The following is a 16,290-nucleotide window of genomic DNA, read 5'->3' as shown; positions in this document are numbered from 1 at the left end:
CGTTTATTATAATTATTAATATATTAATGAGTTATTTCCACCTTTTATTCATGTTTTCCTTTTATTGTGCTTTTCTCAGTTTTTTTGTTCTGTCACCTTTTACTGTGTTCCATAGGATGGTATGAATTTTATTTTTGTTTTTACTTTAAAAATTTTTTAATTTTCTGGATGGTATGAATTTTTATCAGATGTCTTTCTGTTGCTGATTAAAAGCTACCTATTCTGGTTTTTGTTCTTCTACGGTTTCTCAAAACTTAGGACCCCAGTACTTATTTTCACGTATATAACAAAAGTCTACTGATGTCTGTGTCTTTTTCCCAAGTATATTTTAACCTTCATTTAGACTCTACCGCTTCTAGATTTCCCCTCTCCAGTGTAGGGGACTTTAGGGGAGGGGAGGAAGCTGGCAGTTATGCTTGATTTGCTATTTGGACCTGAGTTGGGTTGCTAGGACTGTTTCTGCGTGCCTAATTTTGAGCTACATCAGAGCCCTGTATCTGTTTCACATTCTGAAGAAACAGAATTTTGGGAGCATATCTAAGCATTGAGATATTTTCATAAAACATTTATTACTCTCAGAAGGCTTTTAGGGATTATGGCCTTAAGATTTAATGTAAAAAACAATCGAAGTTGGGTTTTTCCTTTTTTATCCTTTCCTTTTTAAATAAAAAGCCGTATGTAGACCCTTGAAATAAAAATCTATGGAGAGATTTAGTGAGTGCTAGGAACCTGGAATTTTAAATGCATATACCTTTCCCAACTTGAGGTAAAAGTTATTGAATGTTTATGTGTCAGACATTGTGCTGGGTACTTTCACATAATTCTTCCATTTAATCCTCATAAAAAATCCTGTAAGTTAGATGGAATATCTGCTTATGAAAGAGGGACCTGAAGTTGAAAGGGGTTCCAAGACTGCAGTAGAGCTGGGATTTTTCTCTCGGGATATGGAACGCAGGCTGTGCCCATGTCACTCAAATCTCTGGACTCTGTCCAGTCTTCCAGTTGCAGATTTGGAACCAGGTCACCCTCATGCACACTCCTGTCACCTGGATCTCTGGCTTTAGGCTTGCCTTCTCACATCCCTCCTCTACATACTAGCCCCAATGTTCAATCTCAAATGCAAATCTGCCCTCTCTGGAGGAAATGTCTCCTGAATTTACTGCCTGTGGTCCTCCTGAGTTGGTCCCTGTTTGGTTTTTCAGCCTCATTCTTACAGCTTCCTGCCTTTTACCTTAAGGGCTTACAGTACCAAACCGTTTAGAGTCCTCCTTGCATTCAGTAAATATTTGAGTGCCTGTTATATGTTAAACAGTCTGCTGCATGTGGGCCTGCCCAGGGCTTTTCTCATGATCCAGATGGAGGAGGTCTTGGCCCTGGACAAGGATAGTGGCCGTGGGGATGGAGAGAAGTGAAACATTCATCAGATATGAGGAGGTAGAATCAACAGGACTTGGTGAGGAAGAAAGCTGTTTTTTTTTTTTGGCCGAGTCGTGCAGCTTGTGGGATCTCAGTTCCCCAACCAGGGATTGAACCCACACCACAGCAGTGAAAGTCCGGAATCCTAACCACTAGGCCACCAGGGAACTCCCAGGAAGAAAGCATTTTGACTGTCTCCCAGGTTTTGGCTTGTGTGGCTGGAATGATGGTGGTGAGCTGAAAGCCCCATATGAATTTAAAATGAGAGTATTATATCTGAGTAATTACACATGGTAGGGAAACTTATGGTGTTAGAGGTATGATAGAGCCCTGGACTGAGAGTGGGATATGGGGTTTTGATTTTAACAAGCTGTGTAGTTAGTATTGGACACTTTTCCTCTGCCAGCCATGATATCTTTATTTGAAATAGAGCAGATGACTTTAACTTTGTTACTTCAAATACTGAACCCTTCTAACGTGATTCAGTGCAAATTATCTGACTCCAACCTGCTTCTCCTTTCCGTGTCATTCATTCATTTGTCTGTTCAGCATTTGGAGCCTGCTGTATATCATGCACTTGGGACATAAAGCTAAATGAGATCAGGTCTCAATGAATTTTCTGTTCTTGATGAGCTTCCTGTTCAGTCAGGGAGACAGGCAAGTCAGTAATTAGGTGCATTAAACCAAAATGAGATGCCACGATGCGTATACGAGCAGGGTTCAGGGGGACCACAAAAGAGAACCTGATCAGTTCTGCTGGGTGGGTGGAGTGGGGAATGTGTCAGGGAACACCAGTGCCCCTTGTTCTGAGTCTGGAATGAACAGCAGGCTGAAGTGGGTGGGGAGCAGCATTCCAGGCCCAGCCTGTGCACCCTTCCAGATGATTGTAGGAAGACAAGGATGCTGGGTTGGGGAGGCGGGAAGAGGGTAGACAGGAGCGGCCCGCGCTGGGCCTTGAGAGCCTTTCCAAGGAATTTGGACTTTGTTTCTCAGGCTCTGGGGAGTCGGAGAAGAAGTATGACTGGATTTACAATGTTCTATGTTGTATGTATTTTTTTCATGCCTAATGTATTTCTTTTACAATATCAATGTTAGACAAACGAGACTTTAGGGCAAAGAGCATTATTTGAAATAAAGGCAGTTATTACATCCTGATAAACGGAGCAATTCACCAGGAAGATATAATAATCCTGAATCTGTATGTGCCTGACAACATAGTCTCAAAAAATATGAGGCAAAAATTAAGAAGGAAAAGTACACGAAGCATGAGATTAAAAAAAAAACACAAAACCCTGTCAAAGTATTAGGCTAAGCAGTCAAAAAATTAGCAAGTACATAGAGCAGTTGAATAAAATAATTAATAAAGTTGATAATGAGCCCTCACCCCAGAGTTTAATAGTGTATTCAAATGTTTGAAGTAAGAAATACTTTTAAAAGCATGACTTGAACAGACACATATATATGTATATACCTATAACTTCAGAAACAAACGTTTTGTGAAGTGTTTCCCCTTACATGGTACAGTTTTTCTCTTTTCTGTTTCTTTGCTGTTAGTGCTGACCTCGTTGTACAAAATTGATATAATGACTCACTGACGGATTGAATTGACACCCTTTTTCTTGAAAACACTAAGAAAATATACGTGCTTTTCAAGTACACACAGAACATTTACCAACTGACTTTCTGGATTCCCCTCACCACACCAAGCATCTGGTACTCCTCTTGTTCTGCTTCTTGTCCTTCCCCCTGCTAAAGCAAAGATGACTTTGACTCCTATTTTTACTGAGTCAAGGCCATCCGATACATCCATCTGCTGCTCATCTCCATTTCTATATTTAGCCTTTTCATCTTTTCTTCTAGACTTAGAAGAAAGTAATATCTTTCATTTCCAAGGTTAACTTTTACACCTGTACTTTTGATTTCATTTTCTTTTCCTCCTTAAATAGCTCCTGGTTTTTATGCCTAGACATTTCTCCTTGACCACCGTATCATTAACTCAGTCTTAATGGCCTAACTAGTTCTCTCTCTGGACCTCAAAGATTATTAGTGACTATTATTTTTATTTATATTTATTTATTTATAATATTTATTTATTTATTTATTTGACTGCGCCGGGTCTTAGTTGCGGCACGTGGGATCTTTTTTTTTTTTTTTTAGTTGCGGCATGCGGGATCTAGTTCCCTGACCAGGGGTCGAACCCGCATTGGGAGCGCAGAGTCTCAACCACTGGACCACCAGGGAAGTCCCAGTGACTATTATTTTTAGTCGTTAGACTGCAAAACTTAGTCATCTTTATAGTTTTTTCCTTTTTTTTTTTTTTAAGTGAAATTTTAACTTTCTTGAATGGCTGCTATAGTCACATGGTTCAAAATGCCAAAGGTGCAAAAGGGTATTACTGAGTTAAGAGGTTCTCGCCCACCTTTTCTCCTGCTGCTGTATACCCTGCTTTTTCTGCCTTCCTCCTTCTTACTCATCTATGTCCTCATCTTATCCCTCTCAAGAGAGGATAGATGTTTCACTGTCATTTTAAAATTTACCCTCTTCCTGTCCTTTGTGTAGCTTCCTTTGGGGCGTTTCATGTTAATCTCCTTCTGAACGTTGTTCACCTACTGCCCACCCTGCTCCCCAAGCTACCGTATCCTTTCAAGCCAAGACTCTTGTAATAAATAACCTTCTAGCTCCTTTCCCTACTCGCAGTCTCCACCTCCTTTCAGTGCTGTCACCTAATCCCTGGCTGCAGTCTTGTTTTACTTTTGTCATTATCTGCCTGCCAAGGCCTCCAGGAAGTAAAGCTCATTAGTCTTTTATTCAAGTCTCTCCTTATTGGCCTCAGTTTACTTTTTCCAGTCTTATCAGTAAAGATCTCCACCATACTAACCATACTCATTGGTCGTCTGATCTATACTGTTTGCTCCTTTATTTTTATATCTTAGCCTGATAACAGTGCCTGGTTCTTGGAAGGTACTTGATAAGTGTTTCCCCAGTGAAGGGACAGTTTCCAAAACAAACCTTGTACTTTCTTTCTGCTATATTATTTTTCTTTCTGATTTCCTTATGCTTGAAGTTCCACTTCCTCTATGTAACTGTCCATGACTGCTCTAGCTCTTAACTTTTTCATCCTCCTCCATATTCCTAGAGCTCATCTGAAACCCAAGGGATAGAGTCTTAAAACTGTGGTTGTTCATCTGAAGTCAGGGTGGGGTTATGAGTAGCTGGAGCTATTTCCTTAGCAGGGGCACCTGTGTTGGCAGATGTTGAGATTTGGCCTGCCTGACAGGGATTCTGGTTATTTGAAAAGAAATCAGGGTACTTTTAGTTTGTACACCAACATGAATTCCAGAGTTAGAGTTAGATTTTATGAATTAACAAAGAGGTAAAATTAATAAATACATAATTGATAATGGGTAAGGAACAACTTAGATAATATGATAAGCGAAAAAATAATGAAAAAATGATAGATTTGTATAAAAATTTAAAACTGAAAATATTTGCAAACATGTCAAAGAGTTGATGTTCTTAATATAAAAAGAACTCGTAAATCAATAAGGAACATAAAGAAAAATTGTTAGAGGATATGAATAAGAAAATCATAGAAGAAGAAACATAAGCAGTCAGTTTTATGATTAAATGTTTAATCTTACCAGCAATGAAAAGAAAGTAAACATAATTTAGGCAATGGATGCCATCAAATTAGCAAAATTTAAAAAGAAATTCTAAATGATGGCAAGCATAAGAAGCATTTTCATATGCTTCTGGCAGAACTCTAACTTGGTGCATAACCTTTGCAGAAAGCACTTTGGTAATATTTGAAAGCTTTCATTTTTTTTTATGTTTTCACCTATTAATTTCATTCCTAGGAACTGTTCTAAAGCTATTAATTAGGGAGGGAAATAAAGTATTTGCATAATGTTCATCATTGATCACAGTATTGTTTATAATAGGGAAAAACTGGAAATCACTTAAATGTCTAAGAGTGAGGAAGTGCTTCCTTAAGTGGAAAATTAGACAGCCATGAAGTTATAATTTTGGAGAATATCTTAAAGATGTGAGAAAATACGAAATGGTATAAGAAAACTTAACATATAGTGCTGTGTTTGCAATATTGTAGTTGGATATGCACACAGACATATGTGAAATGTAGCAAAATAATGTTATCTCTGGGTGGCGGGATGGAAGTGATAGAATATTTTTTCCAATTTTATACAGTATTTATAATAAGAATGCATGTTACTTAAAATGTAAATATTGTCTTACTGATTAGTTCCATATATAAATTCTGAGGGAGGCACTGTAGTTGGATGGTTAAGAGCACAGGCCATGAGTCATGCAGACCTGGCTTTGAATTACACCTCTGCCCTTGATCCATTGTATGACATGGCCACTTTACTTTTCTAAGGCTCCATTTCCTCATCTGTGAATTGGGGTTCCTAATACCTAACTCATAGTTGTTAGGGTTAGAAATGGTAATGTGTATAACAGCCTTTAAAAAAATTAATTCCCTACTTTACTTTAATTCTTGAAATAAAAACAGAAGTTAACTTTTTTTGCCTCCCATTGAATGTATCATTAACAACAAAGATGTTCAAGATACACTAGTCAAAACTCAAATGAATTTGAAGACTAAACTATTAAGTCTTCTGTAATTACCCACATGTGTTACAGATTGATTATACATTTCATTAAAATAGGATTTAAATGGTAATAATTAAAATGTAATTTTAATTTTCTGCTAAGAGAAATGCTGTTTTCATTCTTGCTAATTTTTTCCTGCTATTGAACCACCACTAATGTTACCTTTATCTCCATGGATATAACAGCCTTTTGTGGCCTGGGTTCCACAACAGAATTATGCCCTCATGTCCTCAGGCATCCTTTGTATGTAATGAATTAGCTTCTCTTCTGTGTGTCTAGAATGGTACAAATTATGTACCACCCTTGGGAGAATTGAGAAAACAGTCATCCAAATCATTGTCTTGTTCTGTGGTTCAGATGAGGAGCCCTGATTGGATTCCTGGCACATGTTAGGCACTCAGTATAAATGGAAGCAATTCCTATTGTTTTTTCCATGGAAGTCCCATAAAAGAGCACGGACTTTCTGGGTTTCTTTGCTTGGTGTTAGCTTCTTTGGGAAAGGGTATTTTCCAGAGTGTGATTCAGTAAGTGGACATCTCTGCGGTGGTTTCTCAGGCCTTGTCTTTGGATCTGGGACTGGCCATGGCGATCGCACCTTGGATAACTCCTCTTGTTTGCCCTCTTGTAGTGTACCAGCCTCCTTCCTCCACTGCAGGGCGCCAGAGTACTGCCTCCCATCTGAGTAGAGTTTTAGAATTTCAGTTCTCTCCCCATAACTGTCCTCATATTAGAAGACTTATTCAGGTCGGAATTAATACTTGTCCACAAAGTGCTCGATAGTAATGTATTCAGTTCTGGGTGTTGAAAACTGCTCTTTTGGGATGCTGATCATTTTTTAATATACTGCTAAAGATACCGTTTTTTTTTAAATTGTCTTGTGACATTCCTGTGACATTTCTTTTTAAAATTTTTTAAATTTTTATACAATTTAAAAAGTTACTTTCCATTTACAGTTATTAGAAAATATTGGCTATATTCACCGTGTTGTGAAATACATCCTTGAGTCTATCTTACACCCAACAGTTTGTACCTCCCACTCCCTCACCCTTATATTGCCCCTCCTCCCTTCCCTCTCCCCACTGGTAACCACTAGTTTGTTCTCTATAAAGATACTGTTTTAATATGTTTTCTGATGAATATTTTTTCATGATTGCTTCTTATTTTATTTTAGCTACTGATCTACTTCTTGCCTGGAATCCCATTTGTCTGGGGTTGGTAGAAGGTGTTATTGGCAAAATTCAGCTTCACTCAGGTATGTTTCTGTAAACTCCTTAAACTTGTCAAATTTAATGTGGCATTCTATGACATTTTCTTCTTTGAGGATAAATGTAGATTCTGTAATGGCTTTGATTCCTTTACCTTAATTTTGGGTCTGCCCAAAGTGGGTATATTTCCGTATAAGTGAAACAAAAATATAAGCATACTTCATTTTATTGTCCTTTGCAGATATTGCGTTTTTTACAAATTGAAGGTTTATGGCAACCTGGCGTCAAACAAATATATTGGTGCCGTTTTTCCAGCAGCATTTGCTCACTTCATGTCTCTGTGTCACATTTAGGTAATTCTTGCAATATTTCAAACTTTATATTTGTTATGGTGATCTGTGATAAGTGATATTTGTTACTACTACAACTCCCTGAAGGCTCAGATGATGGTTAACATTTTTTAGCAAGAAAGTATTTTGTTGTTGTTGTTTGTTTGTTTGTTTGTTTTGGCTGTGCCGTGCGGCATGTGGTACCTTAGTTCCCCCACCAGGGATCAAACCTGTGCCCCCTGCAGTGGAAGCATGGAGTCTTAACCACTGGACCGCCAGGGAAGTCCCAAGAAAGTATTTTTTCTAATTGAAGTATAGTTGATTTACAATGTTGTGTTACTTTCTGGTGTACAGCAAAGTGATTCAGTTATGCATGTATATATTTATTCTTTTTCATATTCTTTTCCATTGTGGTTTATTACAGGATATTGAATATAGTTCCCTGTGCTATACAGTAGGACCTTGTTGATTATCTATTTTATATATAGTAGTTTGTATCTGCTAATCCCAAACTCCTAATTTATCCCTCCCCTCCCCTCTTTCCCTTTGGTAACCATAAGTTTGGTTTCTATGTCTGTGAGTCTTTTTCTGTTTCATAAATAAGTTCTTTTTTTTTTTTTTGGCCACGCCACGCAACTTGCAGGATCTTAGTTCTCTGACCAGGGATTGAACCTGGGCCCTGGCAGTGAAAGCGCCGAGTCCTAACCATGGGACCGCCAGGGAATTCCCTTGTGTCATATTTTAGATTCCACATATAAGTGATATCATATGGTATTTGTCTTTCTCTTTCTGACTTACTTCACTTAGTATGATAATCTCTAGGTCCGTCCATGTTGCTGCAGATGGCATTATTTCATTCTTTTTTACGGCTGAGTAATATTCCATTGTATTGATTTTTTTTTTATATATATATATGATCATATATGTATATATATATATCACATCTTCTTTATCCATTCATCTGTTGATGGACATTTAGGTTGTTTCCATGTCTTGGTTATTGTAAATAGTGCTGCTGTGAACATTGGGGTGCATGTATCTTTTCGAATTATAGTTTTCTCCAAACATATGCCCAGGAGTGGGATTGCTGGATCATGGGGCAACTCTATTTTTAGTTTTTTAGGGAACCTCCATACTGTTTTCCATAGTGGCTGCACCAATTTACATTCCCACCAACAGCATAGGAGGGTTCCCTTTCTTCCACACCCTCTCCAACATTTGTTATTTGTAGACTTTTTAATGATGGCCATTCTGACCAGTGTGAGGTGGTACCTCATTGTAGTTTTGATTTGCATTTCTCTAATAATTAGCGATGATGAGCATCTTTTCATGTATCTGTTGGCCGTCTTTGTCTTCTTTGGAGAAATGTCTACTTAGGTCTTTTGCCCATTTTTTGATTGGGTTGTTTGTTCTTTTGTTATTGAGTTGTATGAGCTGTTTGTATATTTTGGAAATAAGCGCTTGTTGGTCACATGGTTTGCAAAGATTTTCTCCTAGTCTGTAGATTGTCTGTTTGTTTGTTTATGGTTTCCTTTGCTGTGCAAAAGCTTATAGGTTTGGATTAGGTCCCATTTGTTTCTTTTTGCTTTTATTTCTATTGCCTTGGGAGACTGACCTAAGAAAACATTGGTACTATTTATGTCAGAATGTTTTGCCTATGTTCTCTTCTAGGAGTTTTATGGTGTCACGTCTTATATTTAGGTCTTTAAGCCATTTTGAGTTTATTTTTGTGCATGGTGTGAGGGAGTGTTCTAACTTCATTGATTTACGTGGTCTGTTCAGCTTTCCCAACACCACTTGCTGAAGAGACTGTCTTCTCCATTGTATATTCAGCAAGAAAGTATTTTTAATTAAGTATTTTTTAGACATAATGCCAGTCCACTTAATAGACTACAGTGGACTTCAGTCCACTTAATAAACTACAGTTTAGTGTAAACAACTGTACACTGGGAGACCAAAAAATTCTGTGTGACTCATTTTATTTGCTTTATTGCAGTGGTCTGGAACTGAATCCACAGTATCTCCAAGGGATGCCCAAAAAGCTTTAGAGAAAGGGGGGCATAATATTAAAATCCTTTCTTCCTCTTAAAAAGACCCCCCACAAGCTATTAAATGCCTGTTTTTAGGAATTGTGTCAGGAACTGTGCTAGTCGGTGGGATACCATAATGAGCAATAACTGACCTGTTCCCACCATGAGCGGAGCTTATGGTTTAACAGGGAAGTTAGACATTAGTGAGTAATCATTGAAATAAATGTATAATTATTTGTTAATTGTGTTAGGTGCTCTGACAGAAAGATACACCAACCATACTGATTTTGAGGGAGAGGACAGTAAGAATAAGGCTGGAGAGGTAGCCAGGTGTCAGACCAGGACTGCTTGGCTTTGGGTTAGCTGTCCATTCCTAATATAGTCAGCTCTGGCCAGGGAGGAGTATGGGTCTGGTAGTACACAGTGCAGTCCTTTCCGGGAGCTGTATCCAGGGCAGGCAAATTCATGGAAGGTCTAGGTCATTCACTAAGCCCTCCCTTTGAAGGACAGGCACCTGTGCTGAGTTCAGAGGGAATTTTGTTTGTAAGAAGGTAGCTGTTATTAGGCAGGTCCCAAAAAATCATGAAAAGGACTGAATGAAATATTTTAAACACTAAATTTAAATATCTGTTTTTCCTTTGATATCGATTTTAATGTGAGTTAAGAACTATAGGAAGCTTTGCTGTTACTGCTGTGTTATTGGGAGTGTAGCTACCTCTGTAGTGTGCTTTTAAAAATGCTTTTAAGATAAAATTATTGCACGTTTGGAAGCTAGGTTGATTTCTGGATAATATAAAGCACAAATTGCCAGAGACAGTCTAGTTTTCTTTTGCTAGATTCTTGTGGTTATTTTCTAAAATGTGTTAACTATTTTATAGACACAAAAAGCTATTTATCACGGATACGCAGTATAGCTTGCTGAAAAACAAACACACACTTATCTACCACCTAGATTAAGGAATGAAACATGACGAATGTCTTTGGAGCCCTCACTGCCTTTCTCCAAGTATATCCTCTCCTGCCTTCTTCCCTTCAAGAGAGTCTGCGATTTTGAATTTTGTACTTATTAGTCCCTTGATTTTCATTATTGCTGTTGTTATGTATATATCCCTCAACAATATGTTGCTGAGGCTTGTGTTTGGGGAATTTTATATCAATGATACTAAGCTGTCTGTGTTCTTTCACTTCTCCCCTCCACTCCCACAACTTGATGCTTTGGGATTTATCCACGTTGATATAGGAAACTTTAGTTCCTTATTTTCACTATTGCATGAATATATCATAATTTGTCCTTTTTTCTGTCATTGGGTAATTTTTGTCATTGTTTGTTTTTTGCCATTAGAAATAATACCACTGTGAGCATTATTGTATGTTCTGTCTTTGGTAGTTTTTAAATTCTTTCAATACAAAGGAGAAAAGCATTAGACATTGTGTAACATGCTAAGTATTTTAGTCACACTCTCCTACCCGTCCACATTTACATACGTATATCTTTAATTCATTTATATGCTGACAGGATAATTTCACAGTTGAATGTTCTGAGCTAAAATTCATTTTCTATTGTTTAAGTGAAGCTTATGAAACTTTGGAGTTATTTTTCTCCAATTTCAGTTACATCTTGAAACAGTGAATAAATCACTGACATGAGTCAAGAGACCTGAATTCAGGCTTTATTTATTAGCTTTGAGGTATAGGAGAAGTTACATAATATCTGTTTCATCTGTTGCTGTGTAACAAGCTGTCCCAAAAGTTAACGCCTTAAAACAACAACAACGTATAATAGCTCACGATTCTGTGGGTTAACCACACGGCTCTTCTGCCCTTTTCTTCTGTTGGCTGGGGTCATCCATGTGGCAACATTCAGCTGGGGGTTTGCCTGGGGGCATCTCAGTTTTCCTTCATGTGGCATCTCTGTCCATGTGTCTCATCTCACAAGGCCTCTCCTTGGGGCCTCTCTCTCTCCTGGATACCTGGGTATCCTTTCAGGGTGCTAAGATGACAAGTTCCAATGTATAAGGGCTTATCAAGCCTCTGCTTGTGTCACTGAGCTTGCTAATATCCCATTGGTCTAAGGAGGTCACACATCCAAATGTAGAGCTAACGTGGGAAGGGGTTTCACAAGGGTTTGCATCCCAGGAGGGTGGTTCATTGGGGGCCACAACGCCCCAGAGCCTCTACTTTATAAACTGTAAAACAAGAGTAAAAATAACTGCCCGCTTCTTTTCCTTAGGGTATTGTGAGTCTCAAATAAGATAATATACCTAAAGGTGCTTAGTAAATTATCACTATCTCATCAAATCTTTGGTTGCAAATACAAACCTATCAGTTTATGCAAACAAATTTTTATTAGGAATTCAAGGGAACAAAACCAAGAAATGGATTTGTTCAGGATCTGAGATTACTTTTGCGGCAGGTGGTATCTGACCACCACTTCCCCCTGTACAGCTCCTACAGTCTTCTCTTCTTTTGGCTGTGTCTGTTTCTGTGTTATGTGCAGCAGAATTTATGCATTTATGTGGTACTCAAACCAACCTCAGCCGTCAAGTCAACCAACATCTGATGTTCCCTACAACCCCTGGAGACTGACTAGCTATCTAGTTCAGACCCCTAGGGAAGAGACTTTTTGGCTTACCTTGAGCCAGGGACCTTCCCTGGTCACAAAGTTCAAACATGCCCACTGCTCTAAGCGGGACGGGTAAGCAAAGCAGGAGGGTTTGCACTTGGCAGACAACCCAAAGTCGTTTCCTGCAAGCAATGTACAAATATGTTACTGGCTGATGAGTTTGATGCAGTCAAAGTATGGTCATTAGGAGGTAGCAGAGGTGTGGGCATTTCCTGTGGTCAGCCCCTGTTTACATGTACTTTCTCTCCTTGCACCATGTGCCTTTCTTTGGACCAAAAACAAGAAGTTGGTAGGCAGTGTAGACATCTGTTATATAGGATATTTTGGAAGAGGGAAAGGTGGGGAATAGAGTGAACTAGAGAAAAAAATACTAAAAAGAAGTAAAGAAGGGCCGGGAAGGTGTCTCACTTTTTCACTCTCCTAACCTATGTCCCTATTTTTTTTTTTTCTTCCTCCTGCCCCATCACTTCTAAGGTTTGGCTGTTAAGAAAGGGTGTGGGGAGGAAGCAAAGGAAAGTCTTTTCTGGGTCCCCTGCTGTTCTTCTTCCCCTCACCCAGGAGAGGACTGCATCCACACCCTGTGTATCACTCCATCCCCAGCTCCCACCCCCTGAGCATCCATCTTACTCTTGTCACCTTCTCTTTCTTCATCCTCTGTCCTGGGCATGCTTCATCTCCTCCCCTCCCTGTGTCCCATTAAAGCTGTTGCTCTGATCACACTACCAGCTTGGCCGATGGGCAGTGTGTTCCTGGTATGTGTTATAACCGAGATAATCACTCCATGTGCATTTTCCTACGGGGCCATCTTACCTTCTGGGGGTAGAAGATGAGGGGAATAAAATGTCTGTACTTAAACTTTTTCTCACTGCTGTTTCCCTCCTACTTAGTCTCTACATATTAATGCACGAATTTTTGTTCTTGCCTAGTGAGATGGGAACATAAGTTTACTTGAATAGTTGTCATTGACAGTCTAAAAACGGCGTGGGTGAGCCATGACTGTCATCAAGCTCATGGGATGTAAGCAGTCGTGACTTAGGAACCGTTAGTAGTTGGCTAGGGCTGCTGCAGCGAAGTTCCACAGACTGGGGGGCTTAAATAGAAATTTATTTTCTTGCAGTTCTGGAGGCTTGAAGTCCAAGATCAAGGTTTCATCAGGGTTGAATTCTTCTGAGACCTCTTTCGTTGGCTTGTAGATGGCTGTCTTCTCCTTGTGTCTTCACATCATCTTCACATTGTCTTCTCTCTGTGTGTGTCTGTCTTCAAATTTCCTCTTATAAGGACACCAGTCATATTGGATTAGAGCCCTCCCTAATGACCTCATTTAACTTCCTTACATCTTTAAAGATCCCACTCTTTAGAATAGGGTCACATTCTGAGGCACTGGGGGTTAGGATTCAAACATATGAATTTTAAGGGAACATAATTCAGCCCTTAACAGGAACCTGACATCCACTGGAAAGCTCACTGCAAAAGCATGTCAAAGAGAATTCCCACCATTGCTTCTGACCCTTTATTTTACAGTGGAATAGGCCATTCCCCAAATGTCACTGAGTAGGCACTGGCCCCAGCAGTGGACTAACCTTAAGATCACACAGTTGCCTTGGATCATGTTACTTCCTCCAAGCCTCAGTTGCCAACTATAAGACAAAGATGATGACACCTCCTAGATACGCTTATTGTAAGATTTAATAAAACTCACATGAAGTGCTTAGCATAGCTCCTGTTAATAGTAGGCATTCAATAGATGCTGGCTATTACTGTTTTTTCCTTAGTTCTAAAGGTAACTTAGAGGTGTCACATATATCACTAGAGAACCACTTAAGTTCTAGCTATACAATTTTGAACAAATTTTAAACTTAGACTTTTTTTTCCAATAATATTAATGTTTACTGAAACTAATGATACTAACATGTCACTAAAAGGTGACATGGTGGGGATTATAAAAAGTAATGTTTTTAGAAGTGAAATATTAGTAGCATTAGTGAAGGTTATATTCTATAATCCATCTGCCCCTTTAGAAAAATGTGTGGTGGAAGAATTTAAAAGTATTATTTGGTTGTGGTATCCTTTGCTGATAATTGCCCTTCCTTTTAGCAAGCTCTGTCCCCAAAATTGTTCTATTAACCCTGGTGCCTAGAAAACAACTATTTAGAACCATTAGCCTTTCTTCAGTTTGGAAGGTGTCTTCCCCAGACATTTGCAGGCAGGTGGACTTTCAGCCAGCGTCTAATGCAGTCTATTTTTGACAACCTGAAGGTGTCTGACTTTGGTTTGATCACCTGGGATTTATTAAGATGAGGAACAGAAAGTAGAAGGGACATGTAATATGCTAAATAGATGAAGGAAAAGTAAAGCTTCATGAAAAATCATTGTCTTCTATTCCTTGTAGTGTCTGGGGGGAAGTAAGGATGATAGTCAAATTCTTACCACAGTTGTAATTACACATTAATTTTTTGTTTTCTTCTTTTTCGTTTGTCCTCTTCCACCCATCCTCCTTCCCCAGGGTATAAGCTCCAAGACAGGGGCTAGGTGTGTTTTGCTCACTGCTGTGTCCCCCTGTGCAGTGGCTATTCAAAAATATTCAGCAAATAGTTATTTAATAAATATTTATGGAGTGCCTATTGTGTGCTGGGGGCTGCAGGATGAACAAAATTCAAAGCTTCCAGGAGCATAGAATCGAAGCCAAGAGATAGACATTAATTACCCCATCAGAATTTTATCATTAAACATAAGCTTCTGAAGAAGAAAAACGTGGGATGTTGTGAAGCACATAGCAGAGGGGCCTGACTGGTGGTAGCGGGGGGTCCTGGATGGAAGGCATCCCTGAGGAAGTGATGTCTGAGTTGAGGCCTGAAATGTGTTTTCTCAATCACGGGAGTCTTTTTGCACAGCTGCTAACTCTGCCAACGACTACTCTCCTCTCACTCCCCACCCCTCACCTTGGCCCTGTCCAGATTATCTTACTAATATTTCAGGCCTCAACCCAAACACAACTTCCTTAGGGATGCCTTCCATCCAGGAGACAGCTATATCATCACAGAGCCAGGAAGAGATTGCTTGAGGCTGGAGGTTTTAAATGGATTACAAAAACTCTTTAAATTAAAATCTCCAGTAGTCCCCCCCCTTATCCGTGGTTTCACTTTCCGAAGTTTCAGTTACCTGCGGTCAACCATGGTCCGAAAATATTAAATGGAAAATTCCAAACAATTCATAAGTTTTAAATTGCACGCCATCCCGAGCGGTGTGATGAAATCTCACTGTTCTGCTTCCTCCTGCCTGGGATGTGAATCGTCCCTTTGTCCAGCTCATCCACACTGTATGCTATCAGCCCATTAGTCACTTAGTAATCATTTCAGTTATCAGATCAACTGTCGAGGTATCACAGTGCTGTGTTCAAGTAATGCTTATTTTACTTAGTAATGATCCCAGTGTTCAAGAAAGAATGTATATATAGGGCTCGGTTCTATCTGTGGTTTCAGGCATCCACTTGGGGTCCTGGAACGTATCCCCGGGGGATACGTGTTTTGAAGACTGAGAAGAGGATTAAGCTCGTTAGGGTAAGAAATATCTGAATATAAAATGCAAAAGTATTTTTCCCACGATATATTCAGAAATAGTTTGAAGAGAGAATTGTCAGGAATCTTGATTAATTTAGCAATAGAGGCTCTTAGGTTAGTAGTAATTAAGTGAATTACTACTCCTAGTATTGAGCAGCTACAGACACAGTTCACTCAAGTCGCTCCCATTCATTCAAATAGTACGCACCATCTGCTGTTTCTCCACTTTTAAAGTGGTGAGGATATCTTGATCATTAAAATGCTAAAATGTATTATGCGTATGATTTTAAAAGTTTTATTTTAGTCTGTGGCTGTCAGTGGAGACCTTGCTATGACACTCAACGACATGAAATATTTTTATACTTTAGTGATGAATGAATGGAGTGTCGCCAGCATTGCCTTAGTAGTTTCCTAAAAAGCCATTAGAAAACCCCACTGCTCAAGGGCACTGGAGAAAAAGGAAGAGAAGCCTGACAGGGTCCCTTCAGAGCTCTCAGC

The 16,290-nt window shown here is 39.1% G+C and overlaps 1 protein-coding gene across 4 annotated transcripts in view; it reads left to right on the top strand.

Annotated features, from left to right (window-relative positions):
- Positions 1–16,290, top strand: part of INPP5F (inositol polyphosphate-5-phosphatase F) — an 88,994-nt gene that overhangs the window by 12,496 nt on the left and 60,208 nt on the right. For all 4 annotated transcript variants that reach the window (XR_009497977.1, XM_059899982.1, XM_059899981.1 and 1 more), the window contains exon 2: positions 7,220–7,300. Coding sequence is in view for 3 of the 4 variants with exons in the window: in XM_059899982.1 (XP_059755965.1) it covers positions 7,220–7,300 (81 nt within the window). In the remaining variant the exon portion in view is untranslated. The remainder of the gene's footprint in view (positions 1–7,219; positions 7,301–16,290) is intronic.

This window comes from Balaenoptera ricei, chromosome 16 (assembly GCF_028023285.1).
Source record: "Balaenoptera ricei isolate mBalRic1 chromosome 16, mBalRic1.hap2, whole genome shotgun sequence".
Classification (NCBI taxonomy): Eukaryota; Metazoa; Chordata; class Mammalia; order Artiodactyla; family Balaenopteridae; genus Balaenoptera; species Balaenoptera ricei.
The sequence above is the reverse complement of the archived record's forward strand: the minus strand, read 5'-3'. Positions and strand labels throughout refer to the sequence as shown.